The 16001-nt window shown below is 47.9% G+C and overlaps 1 protein-coding gene across 1 annotated transcript in view; it reads right to left on the bottom strand.

Annotated features, from left to right (window-relative positions):
- Eri3 (ERI1 exoribonuclease family member 3) overlaps positions 1 to 16001 on the bottom strand; it is a 127142-nt gene that overhangs the window by 74257 nt on the left and 36884 nt on the right. The window contains exons 5-6 of the mRNA NM_001427171.1: positions 14723 to 14782; positions 11191 to 11282 (exon numbers count right to left, since the gene is read on the bottom strand). Of these exons, the coding sequence (NP_001414100.1) occupies positions 11191 to 11282; positions 14723 to 14782 (152 nt within the window). The remainder of the gene's footprint in view (positions 1 to 11190; positions 11283 to 14722; positions 14783 to 16001) is intronic.

Raw genomic sequence — 16001 nt, 5'->3', positions numbered from 1 at the left:
ACTTGCAGAGAAAAAGGCCTGTCAGACTCCTGGGATTCTCGGGGCTGGCTAGCTTTCTTCCCCAAACCAGCATTCTCGCAGGCTTTGGAAGAATCAGCCTTACAGAACTATGAAGTCTGAGCTGTGTCACCCTTTAGCCAGGGACACTGAGAATTTATCCTACCCACTCACAGCCGCTCTTCCCAAACCTCTACAAAGCTAAGCCCCACAGTCCACAAATCATTCAGGCACAGGCCACCATGCCAAATGAAACCCAAAGCTCCCTGGCCTTCAACCCCCAAACTCCGTGCTCCTTGACTCTCCCTGCCTCACAGCGGAGTCTGCCCTTTGCAGGTGCTGTTAGAAGCCTGACAAAAGAAACCTCATTTAGACCAACGGATACAGCCCCCTTTCAGCACGGGTAGGGTAGGGTAGGGTTGGGTAGGGTAGGGTAGGGAAGGACAGGATTACTGAGGATCTCCCTTTTACAAATCCAGCGACTGCGGTTCAAGAGCAAAGCCACTCAGGGGCCACGCCCTTCTAGTCCCCACAAGCCAGAGCCTGAGAGGAGTGACGGGAAGCTGATCTGTCTTTCTTTCCTAGGGCCTGGATCTGCTCAGCATCTTCCAGGGAGAACTGGTGGTTTGCTTAGTACAAAATGATGTCCCCATTACCACGGGGAATTAGAGGAGCAGACTGGCAAGCATTGACAAAACAGAGGTCACTCACCTTTGCAAGCACAGAAAGTTGAAGATTACTTCCCTCCTCTCACAGAGGGAATCAGGCTTCAGGACGGCGGAAGAGAAACACCACTACTGAGAAGCTCAATGCCACATAGTAGTAGCAGAGGTGGCATCATGAACAGAAAAGGCACAGAGCTCTAAGACCAAGAGAAGCCCTGTCAAAGCCACTGTCACCCAGCTCCTGCAGAACTTCACCAGACAGAAGAAACAGGACAGGACCAAGATTTTTTTTGGCATGGGAGTTTAAATGGCAGACAGCAGGTCAGTTACATACTGCAGAATACAAACTGGATCAAGGCAGGCTGTTTGAGAAGGTCTTGGTTTTCTGTTTACTACTATGTTCTCAATTCTGAAAACAGTGGGTACTTAACTCATCTACTGAAAGAAGAAATAAATGAGCCAGAATGCCTCAAAGGCTACTTCCACGGGCTCAGGGTCAGTTGTCTCCCTACCTGTACCTCAGAAAGAAGGGAGACCAGTGTGGATTCCAGAATAGAGACGTAAGGCTGCAAGGCTGACTTACTAGAAATGGGTTTTGAAGAATGACAGGAGTTGAAAGAAGTCATTAGGCATAGGGGTATTTATATAACAAAATAAATACTCATATACTCATTCAGCAAATTTATGCTAAATACCTAAGGGAGGCAGATGCTACAACAAAGGGCAAGTAACAGTGGACTAGAGCAAAACAGTGAAATACTAAAAACAACACAAAAGCCAAACTCATCTATACAACTACATGGATTAGCTGCTATTGTACTGTGCAAAGTAAACCAAACATACAAGAGTACATTTTGGCTTGGCCAGGCAGTAGTGCCCCTCCCTAGTTAGTAATTAGAAGCAGAGGCAGGTGAATCTCAGAGTTCAAGGACGGCCCAGTCTACAGAGCAAGTTCCAAGACAATCAGGGCTACACAGAGAAACCTGGTCTCAGAAAAACAAAAAACAAACAAACAAGCCAGAGGAATACATTTTGTATGACTTAAATTTCTATGAGGGTCAAGAATAATACCCTATGTAAGTCAAAACAATGATTAATTGTAAGGGTAGGTATTACTAACTGGGGAGGGGCACAGAGGGACCTTCTGAGACACGGAACTCTTGAGGGGATGATGGTGACACAGGTGTAGACATACATGTATACAAGCATATCATGTTAAGATGGCATATGTTTATATTTACATGCTTTATTATACCTAGATGCTTTGATTTGGGGGTGAGGGGATAACCAGGGATGAACCTAGGTTTTCAGGCATGCCAAGCAAGCAATCTATCAGTGAACTACATAACCAGTCCTCTTTTTACTCTTTGACATGAGGCTTCACATGACATGAAGTTTTGACATGAGGTTGCCTGGGTTGGTCTTTAAACTGCTCTGTAGCCCATCCAGGTAAGCTTTGACCTTGCAAATTTCTGACCTTAATCTCCTAAGGAGTTGGGACTTTAGGCCTGAACTACAAGGTCTGTGGGATCCTATCAAGTTTGTCTGTTTGTTTGTTTGTTTGTTTGAGATCAAAAACAAACCCAAGAATTGGTATTCAAGAGTCACAAAAGTGACAGCAAGTCTTTAAAATACCGTACACAAAAGGAAGAATTAATGTCTTCCAAGAACACTGGTAGTCCCCTTTACTCAAGCAACAGCTCCCCCAGCCTTCACTCTGACAGAGAACATACAGACCTTAGAACAGACTAAGATTCAAGAAGATTAAAATGTTGCACACAAAGCAGACCCCTAGGGTCTCAGCCTAGGGGCAGTAGCTAGGGGGGCGGGGTGGAGGGTGGGAGGGTTTTGCAATCCATGTCAGGTGAGCTCAAAGAGGACAGACAGACTAAACAGCCCGACCATGCTCCAGATGGTTCTTAGGCTCTCTAAAGCACCCTATCTGTTAGGCTCCACCATGAGAATAAATCTGCTCTAGAGCCACAGACATGGGATCCGACTTGCCTTCCTGACAATCCAGGCACAGAAACTGACTGGGTTATCCCAACTCTGGGCTGCTAAAAGGAAGATCTCAGCGGGTCCAGGCCTGCCACCACCAAAGAGGAAGTGCTAAAGATGCTCACAGATGGCCCTAGACAGCTCTATATATTAAGTCCTAGGGCTAGAATCTAGACAGCAACACTTGCTTCTAGACCACATTTAAAAAGTAAAGAACCATTCAATCACCAATTCTGCATCAGGTCAGTGAGGCTACTACTACTTCCAACATCTTTCTCTTTACTCCGTTTAAAACTTCAGTCAGGGGTTCTGAAATCATGACAGTGAGTTACACCCTCCACACCTTCCCAGAGGTGAGACAGTGAGGCTGTCAATGGAATGTCACTGTTACCCAAGCCAGAAGTACTCAGAAAGGAGCAGGAAAGGCTGACAGACAACAGAGTTTCTCTTCCAGGGCCCCTCCACCCGTAAAGTCCTGCCAAGGCAGACTACTGTCCCAGTGAAAGGTTCCAGGCGAAGGTGGCCTGGTAAGAGCCTGTTAACCTGCAGATCTAGGACTTCATGAAGAGTGCAAAAGGAGCAAAGGCTGGGAACCAGGAGCTCCAGCTGCAGTTCGGAAATAAGATAATCCCTTTAATGCTGGGTCTAGGCCCAAGACCCACAGGAGGAGCCTTCAGATGTTTCTGAGTAGGCCAGCTCCAGGGTGTCTGTGCTCACAGGAGTGGGGTGGGGAAGCACCTCTCACTCCTCCAAGCCCAAGAACCCTCAAGCCCAAGAAGCTGTCAGGCTAACGCGGCTACCCCACCACCACTCCATCTGAGCGTGGCAGGCTGCACCGCACGACTGGCTTCAGGTGGCTCTTCTTTAATTAATGGCATCCCAGGCTCTGCAGGGAGCTTCACCCCACAATGAATGGCCCTCTCTCATTAGAGGCAAGCCTGCCATGATGTATTCAGGGTGAGGGCCAGGATTCATTTCCCTGTCTGTGGTTGGCGATGGGAGGGAGGAAGAGGCAGCAGGGAGATTTATATCGAGTGACTTGGATTAGCTGCAGCTGAAACATGACCCCATCAACTCAAGCTGCCTTCTTGGGGCTAACCCAATGTACCTCTGATGACGAGAGTGCTCTAGGGAAACTGAAGGGAGGGCAGGAGGTCTGGCTGCCATTCTCTCTGACTCTCTCTGAGCTTAGACTCTAACTTGAGGGTCCAGAATTCCTCTACAACCTCTGGGACATCCTCTCCCCTACCCCCACACATCTCATGTGCTTGAGAGCCTGTGCTGACGGGGACAATCTTTCCCAGCAAGAGCTCTGTCATGACTGGGAAGCACTAGGACCCTATGTATAGGATGGAGGCTCTACCCTTCCACGTTCAGTTGACTCTCCTGACTTTTGTAGTAAGGAATACGCAGATCCCTTACTTCAGAAAGAGTCTGTAACATGGCTTGCCTCTTAACTGTGTGGAGAGAGGACCCAGGATATTGTACCACAGCGCATCGCAGACATCAGACTAGCTGGCACTAGAAAAAGGCAGGCATGAATTTGCCACAAAAGTGTGCAGACAGCTGTCACTTTACTATGGTGATCTACTGGGCTGAGCTCCACTTCCAGTGTGGAAAGATTCCGGACAACTCTGTTCTTAGCATCTATCTTTGCCTGCTGAGTCAGCTACTGGCCCAGCAACTTTACTCTGCTTCCTTCCACCTTTCCCAGGAAGGTACCATTTTATAGGGTCACGGAAGACTGAGTCGGGGAAACACTTTGGCTTTGAGCTGTTCCTGTTTACAGAATTGTTATACTCTTAATGAGAAGGCCAGACTGTGCTCTGCTTGCCTTTACCTGGTAGGACCTAGAATTGAGGTGACCAAGACTGCACAACTGAGACTGTCCACTGCTCACAAAGATCCCAGTAAACTCGACTTTCAGTTCTGCTTGTACAGAGAAAGAGCACACTTCAAAGCTCATGTTCTTTCCACTATAAGCCCTTAGAATGTCAATTCACCAACTGTGCTGGAAGGAGGGCCTTCACATGAACCTGGGAGCTAATCCAAAGGCTGTTTTGCTGGAACCCTAGGAGAGCTAGGGCAGGTGTCCATCATCTGCATACACACTCAGGTAGAGAGAGACATGCTTCTCTCTGGTCCACGAGGGGAATGTTCATATACCCTTGCTTCCCTACTCAGAAAGAGATGTAACAGTTCCGCTTTGCTAAGCACTATTTGGCAATGTGTCTAAATACATGCAAACTTAATTAGTTCAGGAGGGGAACCCAAGTGCTTGCAGTGACAGATAAAAGTAACAGGGAATGAGACAAGTCAGGACTGGCAGGGAGTTCTTACTCCAGCCTGTTCCCCCAGCAGGCTGCTAATCAAAGGTGATGCAGCTCAGAGCCGGAGATTAACTGGCACTCTCTTGGGCAAGGGGTAAGGCTCATAAGCTCAGGGGCATGATGAGATGCCCTTTGTGCTTCCAAACATAAACATGAGGCTCAGATGTCCAAAATGGTACTGGCTGTAAGTTCCTTATAACTGACCCAAGGAGCCAGGTGGGGAGGCACACAACCTGGAATTCCAGCACTTCAGAGGCTGTCAGGACAGTGAGCTCAAGACCAGCTTGGGCTACAACACTGAGACTCTATCTTAAACTAAAGCAACACAACAAAACAAAGCACAGATTAGAGGATTCATTTACTTGTGGCCTTGCAAGAAAGCTCTCTGACAGTGCTAAATCATCCCCTCCACATCTTGGACAACCATGCCTTCATTCCAAAATGAACGTGAAAGTCTAGAGCTCCGACACCAGATGAGATAACAGCTCAGGCTCTGACCCTCGGAGCAAACAACAGACAAGGAAGATGGGTGTGACTACCAGATCACACAGTGTGAATCATGAAAACAAGGACTGAAACAGATGGTCACCAGCCATGGTCCAACGTATGGTTCTAGAGCTCTGCAAACGAAAAGGTTGTGTGTCCTGGACAGGTTCCTTATCTCTTTTGAGCCTTAGTTTCTCAACTTACTTTGAAAACTTTTGAAAAAGTATTATTAAAACTATTTCCGGACAGTGAGGTGACTGAGCAAGTAAAGGCTCGGGCTCTGAGGTCTTACTGAGTTCCGTTCCCAATGTCCTCCTCTGACTTTCTGGTTCCATGGCAGAGCACAGACACACTCGTTTTAAAAATAACCTAACTGATCGGACTGTGGTAAGACTCGACTGTGTAAGCAGCACAGAAGACTGCTGGTAAGTGCTCCGTAAGCAATGGCTGTGCTTGTTCTCTGCTTCTAAGCCTTTCAGGAGGCCCAGCCTCCAGCCCCAGAGGCACACACACTCAGATACAGTACTTCTCATGGGCACAGGAACAAGCTCCATGTCCCAGACCCAGACAGACTCGACACTCCACCCTCTTCCAGAGCTGGAGTCCTCCAGGGCTACTCAGCTGTCCTTTGCTTAACAAACTACTGGCCTATGTGGCTTGTTGGCATACTTCAGTGACCAACAGTGTACTTAGCAAACGTGAGGTCTTAGGATGGTCCCCAGCACTGCAACCATCCCCAAATTCTAAATATTTACTACACAACTACTACACATCAAGCACTGTCTGCAGACAAGCTGCAATAAAATCCATGAAGGAATAAGAAAACAGGCCCCAGGAACATGAAGGCGGGGGTGGGGGGTGGGGGGGGTGGTGGTGCACAGCACTGAGGGAAGTAAGCAAGAGTCTCCATGGTCCCAACAGTATAGACTTGACCTTGAAAATGAGGGTACCTTGACAAGATGAGGCAGAGGTGTGACTTGACTGGAGTCAGAGCCTAAGAGAACAGATCACCTGGAGAAACCTCTGGTTAGAGTGGTCAAAAGGACTTGGAAATTAACTGGCTGTGGCTAAACGAAGAGTGGTTCTCAGGTTTCTGGCAAGGTAGCTGAGTGATGGCACCAGGCATCACAGGAGGGTGTGTGGAGAGGACGGCAAGGGCAGTGGAGGTATAGGAGGCACCTGAGTACAAAGCTTGGCTTTCGACAGGTGATGGAGAAGATCTATTGTCTCTGGCAGGGTCACGTTAGTTGAAATTTCTCTTGGGAAAAAAAAAGACTAGACTGAAGGAAAATGAAAGATAGGACAGGGATAGAAGCAACACCAGTATTTTAGAAACACCAGCACTGTGGAGCATTCTTCTAATCCCAGCACTCCGGAAGCAGAGAGATCTCTGTGAGTTCAAGACCAGCCTAGTCTACATAGCAAGTTCTAGGACACCCAGATATATACACATACACATACACATACACATACACATACACATACACATACATATACACATACACATACACATACACATACACATCCCTGTCTCAAAAACAAAAATCACCAAGACTTAGGAAAAACTAAGGAAAGAATGAACTGCAAAGTGACTAATGGGGAGGAGTCGAAGAATCAGAAGATACAGGTTAAAGACTACTTCAGGCTGACTTGATTGGCTTTACTGAATGAGCCTAGAAGACCCAGCAAGACCCACAGCCAACACCCTCTAGCTCAGAGCTCTCACAAGGTCTCTCATTGTATCACTTCATGTCAGGTACCGGCCGTCTTCCTCTTCAGTCTGACTACAGCCCAGTGCACACTCCATATACCAGCAGCAGGGGGCAAGAGTACAGTGAGCAAAGCCCAGTCCAATCTCCAGACTTTCTCAAACCTCCAGTGCTCTAGGATCACCCCTACAGAATGCAAGCACAAGGTATAGCACGCACACTTCAGAAGTCATGTAGCCAACTAAAGAACTTGCCCTTACCTGTAGTATAAGGATCCCCTTAGCCAACTCTGAGCAGGCCTCAGTCTCTCTTTTACTCAGAATAGTACTCAATTTTACAAAAAGGGCCTCTTTGCAAATTGCAGAGAGGGCCTGTGCCTCCCTCCGGTCAGCCTTGGCCCCCAAGTCTTGCTCTGTCCTCTGTCCATCTTCTTAGAGCAAAAGCCCCCCTGAGAAGCATCTTGTGTACTTCTCACACACACACTGTTCAGTGGGTAAGCCTAGAGCTACAGACTGCAGGCTAGAACTCAAGTTCTTCCAATGGCCACTGTACGGGTCTCACTCCTCCTTATCTACATGGCTACCTGCCCTCCACCCCAAGGATGCACACTCCCCAACTGGCCAAGCAGAGGAACAAGAATCCCCTTGAGGAGTGTCAAGGAAAAGCAGGTAAGATGAGAAAAGGACAGTCAGGGAGAAACAGGGAGCTAAATAAACTAAACCCTATTAGTTATCTTTACTATAAAAAGTGTAGAAGAATACTAAAACCTAGTGGTGGCAGTGGTGGCAGTGGTGGCAGTGGCGCACACCTTTAATTCTAGAATTCGGGAGGCAGAAGCAGAGGCAAACGGATCTCTGAGTTTGAGGCCAGTCTGGTCTACAGAGTGAGTTCCAGGACAGTCAGAGGTGCACAAAAAAACTGTGTCTCAAAACAACAACAACAATAATGACAGGAGGAGGAGGGGGAAGAGGAGGAGAAGAGGAGGAGTGGGGAGGAGGAGGAGAGGAAGAGGAGAAGGAAGAGGAGGAGGGGAAGAGGAGGAGGAAGAGAAGGAGGAAGAGAGGGGGAAGGAGAAGAAAGAGGGAAGGAGGGAAAGAGGGAGGGAAGAGGAGGGGAAAGGAGGAGGAAAGGGGAAGGAGAAGGAGGGGGGAGGAGCAGGAGGAAGAAATTAAATCCATGTCCACTAAACTAAAAACTAACATTAATAGTACCCGAGACTTCAGCCTCAAGCCCTACAAACCTGGAGTATCAACTCATCCACTTCAGAAGAAAGATGGACACAAAATGATTTTGTCACGACAAGAGCAGGTTTCTTTGCTGCGGTGGGGTTTCTCCTGCCACTTCAGTTCCCATTTCTCAGTGCTGCACTAATCAGACCTTTTCTAACAACCGTGATGTGAACAGCTTGGGGGCTGGAGGAATAACAGCAAGGAGACGGAGCGGGGCTCCCGAAACGGGCGTGCGAAATGAGAGCATTTGCTGAATTCTTTAGACTTAGTTAACTCTGGAAATGCATGTCAGAATACAAAGCCAGCCATACACTAACAAGTTATGAGTGTCAGTTTAACACACCCTTGTCAGCCACAGCACAGCTTCTGCCAGGCGCACAGTACAGGGTGGCTCAGCTGAGAGCCACTGACAGCCGCTACCAAGGTTCCAGAACAGCAATAAGCAGTGCACGGTCACGCCGCGCTACTTACCTTCTCTCTGGCTGCTTTTATTTTGTTACACATTTAATTAAGAGCTTTCCCAGCAGTTATGTGCAGTCCTGCTTCTTAAAGGCAGTCAGTCAAAGGCCCTCCTCCCCTACCCTGTTACCTAGAAGCAGCTGCCTCTGGTAGACCTTTCTCCAGAGCCCCGACTTCCTCACCAAACTCAAATCATCACAAACTGTGAAGTGTTAGCATTCCTTTCTCTTTAGTGGAATCTTTATCTCTGTGAGCCCCAGAGTAGTCTACTTTGTTTTGTTTGCTGTTTATAAAAGGTAGACATCGCCTCCTACCAGAGACAGTGGTAGTACACACTTGAATTCTGCAACCCAATCTAGGCACTGTTTCTCATGAAGTCACAGAATGGCAGTGCAGCACAGACCAGAAGAGGCTTGACCAACAAGTACAGTGCCCCTTAAAACTGCCCCTCCATCTCATGGGACAGCTCTAGGTAAAGGAGGCCCAGCAGCACAGTGTCTGGTCCCATGCACATCAAGTTCTCTAATGCATGCATGTACACACAGTTCACAAGTGAGAGCAGAAGGCTCCGAAGCACCAGCAGAAGGAGGACGAAGACACCAGTGAGGAACACACTGGAAGGGCAGGAATCTGGGAGAGGCTACTTGGAGGAGCTGGGCTCTGGACCAGGTCAAAGCATCTTCCATTTGGGAACAGCTTCTCCTAGGCTACACAGACCCCACATAAGACTCTCTAGGCTTCAAAGCTACTTAAGAAACACAATGAGAACAGCCTTCCTAGACTAGAGATGTAGCTCAGTGGGTAAGGTGCTTGCCTAGCATGCACAAAGCCCTGGGTTCAATCGCCAGCACCACATATACCAGGTGTGGTGGAACACACCTATAATCCCAGCAGCTGAAAAGTAGAGGCAGGAGGATCAGTAGTCATCATACACAATGAGTTCAAGGCCAACCTGGGTTAGTAATATACAAAGTCTTGTCTCAAAGAAAGGAATACTCTTGCCCTCTCGTCTTCGCCATTGATGTTTCTAATTCTCATCTACTTCCAGATTCCAGACCCAACCCATAGAGCTGCCCTATCAGGTGGGAGCGGAGACCCTCTGGAACAAGCCTATCGGTCTGCAGCTAGTCTGTGTGCACAGCATACAGGGCATGCGAGTGTTGTGTGCCCATGTGCTCTGTACATCATTCTTCCTGACTCCCCAAAGAGCTGAAGTCCAACAGCAGGCCCGACACCCAAATGGAGGTCTAAGCTCACCTCAATGACCAGAGTCTAAAAAACATACAAGGGACAAGGAACCCAATTGAAAAGATAAAACCTGATTTGAAAGCAACAGTCACCAAGACTCATCTTCTGTGTGTGTGCGTGCGCGCACACACACACACACACACACACACACACACACACACACAGAGACAGAGAGAGACAGAGAGAGAGAGAGAGAGAGAGAGAGAGAGAGAGAGAGAGAGAGAGAGAGAGAGAGCGAGCTTGCTGCTGCTTTAGTTACAAAGAACACAGTGGTATTGATTCCATCACTCCTCAGCAAACAGCGCCCCCACCTCCTTTAGTCCCCAGGGGCTGTCTGAAGTCAGGTATCCATGAGGACAGACAAGAAGCACAAGTGTCAACCCAGCAAAGGAACCTGTTCTGCCTTCCACAACCAGACAAAGGAGAAGAAGCAGTGGGAACAAAGGGCAAGAGAGGAGGGTGACTTGGGCAACTTCCCAGAAGCAGCCTCTCAGCAGACACCAGGCTCTCAGCTGATAACCAGGGTCTTACAGGCCAGATAACAAGGCAACAAAGTAACAGCTAAGAGAAAGGACCCTGAGGCCAACTGCTGAGTCTGCATCCTGGCTGTGTGGCCTTGGGAAATGTACTTCTCTGTGCTTTAATTTCATTAGTTATAAAATAGAAATAAGAATAATACCTACTTCACAGGATAAGTGAAATTCTTAAGAGAACTTTGAATATATACTATGTACTGTTTAAAAGGTTTTTTCTTCAAGACTCTCTTTTAATGGCTTCCTCCTGGGTCAATAACACACAGGCCAGCAATTGGAAGAACTGCTGTGAGTAGTAAGACTTGTCAAAGGCAGGCAGGGTTAACAACAGCAGTCCTCGCAGGGCCCCTAACTTGTGTCTGCCCTGTCCCAGAGATGCCTAGAAGCCACAGCTCCCAGCTTTCTTCTACCTCTGGTGGCCTCAAAGACCCAAGGACCCCTGCTGCCCCACCATCTTGAATGCTTAAGCCCTAAAAGGTAATGCCTGGTTCCTTAGATGCCAAGCCCTGAAGCAAAGAAGCCCTGGGCATACTCACATGACTTTCAAGTCCCAGTCTCCACAGGTGACAAAGATTGACTTGACGTTGGGATCTAAGAGGCCTTCCTTCGCCATCCACTCATCGACCCTCTGGAAAGTACACAAGAACAAATGAGACCGTCCTTTTCCCTGAGTCCAAGAACAGCGCAACAGTGACACACAGCTAAGCAGCTTGTAACCGGAGCATGAGGAATGGTAATCTTGCCCAGGCTTGCTCTGCTTCCCTCTGTACGCTCAGCCTTGGCTGGGGACTACAGAGTTCTTCAGGGATGATCTCTCAGGGGAGATACCACAGTCTGTGTGTGTGGAAGAGGAAGCTCCTCTACCTGTCTCTGTGTGACAGCCTGACCATGATCCCAACTGGCAGTCCAAACACCTTTCTGTGACTTAACTGTCTCTTTCCTTGGCTGTCACACAAAGGCATACTCCACTGCAGATCAGGTGGTCCTGGGCCCTAAGAACAGGGCAGAAGGAAGCCGAGAGCAGGAGCTCACCTGCAGCCTTGTTCACACTTCACGGTTACAGGAAGTGCTTAATAACTGTTTATGAACCTAGTCCTTCATCAAGTAAGATGAAACCCACTTCCTCTTCAAAGGAGGCCCCACTGATGGGCTAGAGACCCTCCTAGCAGTGAGGCAACACTGCCTGATCTAGGTGCTCAAAGCTTAACAAACCAGCTCAAGGATTCAAATTCAGCAGAGCAATCTGAGGACTGAGCCCAAGTGCTACACAGGCAAAGAACCCATTCCTAAGCACACCTAAGTCCTTCTCTTCATGCCTCCAGCTGGGTTTTACTGTTTGCACTTACAGTGGAGTACAAACACAGACACTGATATATAACAAGAGAATTATCATAAAGAATTCATGAAGCACTGCCTATTTTTCAGAAGATCCCAGGCACAGGGAAGGAGTACAGCCAATCACACCATGGCTTCCACTTGCACAGGAGGATTATTTTTTAAGTCTCTATCATACAGTAGTTAGAAACACAGAATTAAAAGTAAGATACATCTGGTTCCAATCCTTAGCTCTTCCTTATCCTGGCTACGTTGTTGACTGGAAGTCATTTAAAAGTCACTGAACACCAATGAACCTTAGTTTCTTTCGTCTATACAACCGAGTAGGTTGGCAATCCTTACTGAGTTGTTATGAGAATTAAATGTGATAATATACCAAATGCCTCCCCGAAAATAGACAGGAGCTGAGAGGAGAGAGGGGTGGTGAAGAGTGAGAGCAAAGCCTACATGGCAGAAAACTGCAATGGAGGTCCAGTTGGACCAGACTGCAGAGGGAGGGGCGTGCGATCAGTGGTAATGGAGAGCATGTGTGGGCCCTAAGGAAGAATGTCCGTCTAGCAGGGATAGCTAGCTCCCATCATCCCCAGACAAGGACCCTCCTAAGCAAGGAGGTTGGGTATTCTGCGGCTGAATGATCTGCCTCCCTCAGCTCTCTAGCTTAATCCTTTATGCACATGTGCACACATGTGCAGTCACACACTATCACGACTTCATTGAAGAGGAAAGATAAGATCAACCCAGAGCTTCCTAAGTCCACAAAACCTCGCTGGCTCTATATATTCAAGTAAGTGTCCCACATGGTAACAGCCCAACGCCCCAACTCACAGTGGGAAAAGAGAGCAGAACAGAACAGAACTGTCAGAATGGCTCAGCCAGCATAGCCCTGGCTTGCCCCAAGAGGCACTTAACACTTCGCCATGTGGCAGAGACTTAGTGAGCATCTTCCACTGTGTGCCTGCTCAGACACACAGGCCTGACCTCCCCTGTGCTACCTAAATGAAAAAGGCAAGAGGAACCACAAGACAACTCCGCTCTGTCAGCAGCCCGCCCATCACTAACAGTATACTGAGACCAGCCTGCACTCTACTCGGAATACATAAATCAGGCAAGCATCTTGCTAGCTGCCTTGGTAGGACAAGATTTTAGTCCTGTATCTGACTCAGAACTATCAGGATGGGTGTGGTGTGCTTGTCCTCCATAAACTCTACTCAGATTGATGCTAGAAATCTTCCTCCTCATCTACAATATACCAGAAGTGGACTACGTTGAGAACACTCTAAGCGCCCCACTCCAGGGCTGGCCTGGGCTTGTCAGAAAGGTGTCTTGTGAACACCACTTCTACCCCAACTCAGACCATTACTTTAATGACCGGGTTTGGAGCTGCCGGGACCTAGTAACAGACACTCCCAGGGAATGCTGGCAGTCCTCTGTCCTCCTTTAGAGCAACGCTGCTTGGGGCTGCTGCTGGCAAGGAGCAACCATATTGAAAGAATCCCTCAGTCCTAGCAATGGACTACCTCTCAAAAGGGCAGAAGGTCAGGGAAGCAAATAGAAGCTACCTTACCTTACCTTCTGCCATCAAGTTTCCTCACCATGTCCAAAACTGAGCTGACATACCTAGACCTCTACACTCCAGAGACCAAGAGTACCCACTGTCACCAAGGTAGCTAAGCCTGTCTCTCAGACCTTCTCCATGTAGGTGGGTCCAGGATGTTCAGGCCATGACTCTCTCCCGGGGACAGGATTCTTAGCTAAGTGGTGGTGTCTCCCTTTTGATGCCACACCTCCACGTCTTCACTGTCCACCTGGTATGCAATTGTGCTCTTGATATTCCTCATGAACACTGATACGGTCCAAGTTTTGGATTTATGAGGCTTAAAAATAAATAAAGCACCTAATGAAATCCACAGGCTTGTTCTTATCTACCCCCCTCCATAGAGAAGTGCTGTCAAAGAACCTTTCTTAGAAAACCCTGAGGCTGGAGGGGGGTTGGGGGGGGGGGTTGGCTGAGACCAAGCAGAGCCTCTTCCTTATTCCCTGTAGCTGGAGCACAGGAAGCAGCGCCTTAACCTTTCCCAGTTCCCTGAGGAGAATATCCAAGAAGTGTGATCTCTGCCAAGAGTTCTAAAGTCTTTAATTTGATTTCCCTCACATAGGCAATTGTTGTAATTATTCTGATTAGGAATCATTACCCAGTGCAGCCTCTGCACCCGACAGGCACATCACATCCAGAGGCAAGCAGCAGTGGGGCAGGCGGCGACTGCAGCTCCTGGAGGAGCCGACAGCAAACAAAAGCCATCGATGGGGAGTTGTGGGTGAGTTAATGAAGTGCTCACATGCCACAGGAAGCCAACGCCAAAGCTAAACAAAAACACCTCCAGTCCCGGAGCTAATCCCGTAAGGCTGCAAAGGCAGCTCCTCTGCCCCAGCCACCCAGCACAGGCCTTGGCTGCGGCCAACACAAGGCCACAGGCCAGGTGAGGAGGGGTGAAGGGGCTCTGCCTGACTCCTGGCAGCACTTGGACATCTTGTCAGTAACCCTGATGGGAACAGCTGGAGATGACAGATCAATGGTTCAATACTCTCAACGGCATGTCACTGATGTGACAGCAAATGTTATTCTAATCAAGCCATAATCATAGTCAAATTATACGGCAACATTCTCAGGAGGGGAGGGAAAGAAAGGCAGCAGGAAGAGGTCAGAGGTCAGGAATTAAAGGTCATTCAACCTACCTCCAGCACTTGCTGCAGGCTTGGCTGGCCATCCACCATGGCTTGAATGATCCCAGTGAGCTGTAAAGAAAGAAAAAAAAAACAGCCTTTGGGTAGAAAACCAAGGCGCAAGGGAAGGAAGGTCCATTCTGTCCCCTCAATTCCTCCTCCAATGTGAGGGCTGGGGGCCTCAATACTTCAAGCTCAGAGGCAGCCCAGGAGCTTGGGAGTTGTGTCCTAGGATGCTGTGAAAAGGTCTCCAGCAGCAACCTAGTCTGAAATAGGCCCACACACATGCTAACAACAAGACAGGCTCTGTGCATGTTTACACTTTTATTTGGGGGATTTTTTCTTTTAATTTTACATGTCTTTTGTACTCAACAGGGTCAATGAGATCCCACAAATTAGTCTTAAGTGCATTAGACTCCGGCATCACAGAAACTCCCGTGGAGCCTGGTGAGTTCATGCTCTAGCTAGGCATACTTGGTTCTGAGTCCTTCCCTTTCTCCGAGCCTCTGTCCATTCAGGACTTCCCCATTTACACTTTTAAGAAAGTGTAAGGACCACTTATTTTATATTCCAGAAACTGTTTTTATATTAATTGGGTAACACAGGACAAGACTCAGAAATCTGGACACCTCAGTCCTCTACACTGCCCAGCCAAGCTAGGAGGCCACCTGTAAGCAATGGGGAGGAGAGGCCTAATGTATAGGCTCTTGGCCTAGAGACTGGCTCACAGACATAGGTTCTGCCCAGGTCAGGCCTAGTTTTAAGCAAGCTTGTTGTTTTGCTTTGTTATTTCTGAAGTAACTGTATCCCTCAAGCACAGAGTAGGCACAGAGCTCCTGCCTTCTCTGAATCCTGAGGCCCTATTCTGAACACCAGCTCGGTATCACAATGCCATCACACCTCGGACACCAGTAGACGACACAGTGCTGTCGCGCCCTACTATTCTCACAAAGAGTGTGTCAGCTGGCTTGGAAACAACTTCTTTTGTTGAAGTGGGGGAAGGGGTTTAAAACTCCAATTAAACTATAATTACATTTAATGAATAGCAAATACCTAACTCACAGAAAGTGCCAGCTCTAAAATGGAAGGTTATTTTCTCATAGTGACTTACATGGAATGGTAATACACACCTTTTAGGGAAGATATTTTCATTTTAAGAATGCTGAGTTCCTCTAGGTGGGTTTCTGTAGTTCATCAAGTCATTATTAGGTGGTATTTTAAAGAAGTGTAAGGACACAGCCACTCTATTTTATATTCCAGAAACTGTTTTTATATTAATCTGTATTTTAAT

Source organism: Rattus norvegicus, chromosome 5 (genome assembly GCF_036323735.1).
Source record: "Rattus norvegicus strain BN/NHsdMcwi chromosome 5, GRCr8, whole genome shotgun sequence".
NCBI classification, from domain to species: domain Eukaryota; kingdom Metazoa; phylum Chordata; class Mammalia; order Rodentia; family Muridae; genus Rattus; species Rattus norvegicus.
This window is presented reverse-complemented; position numbering and strand designations above follow the sequence as displayed.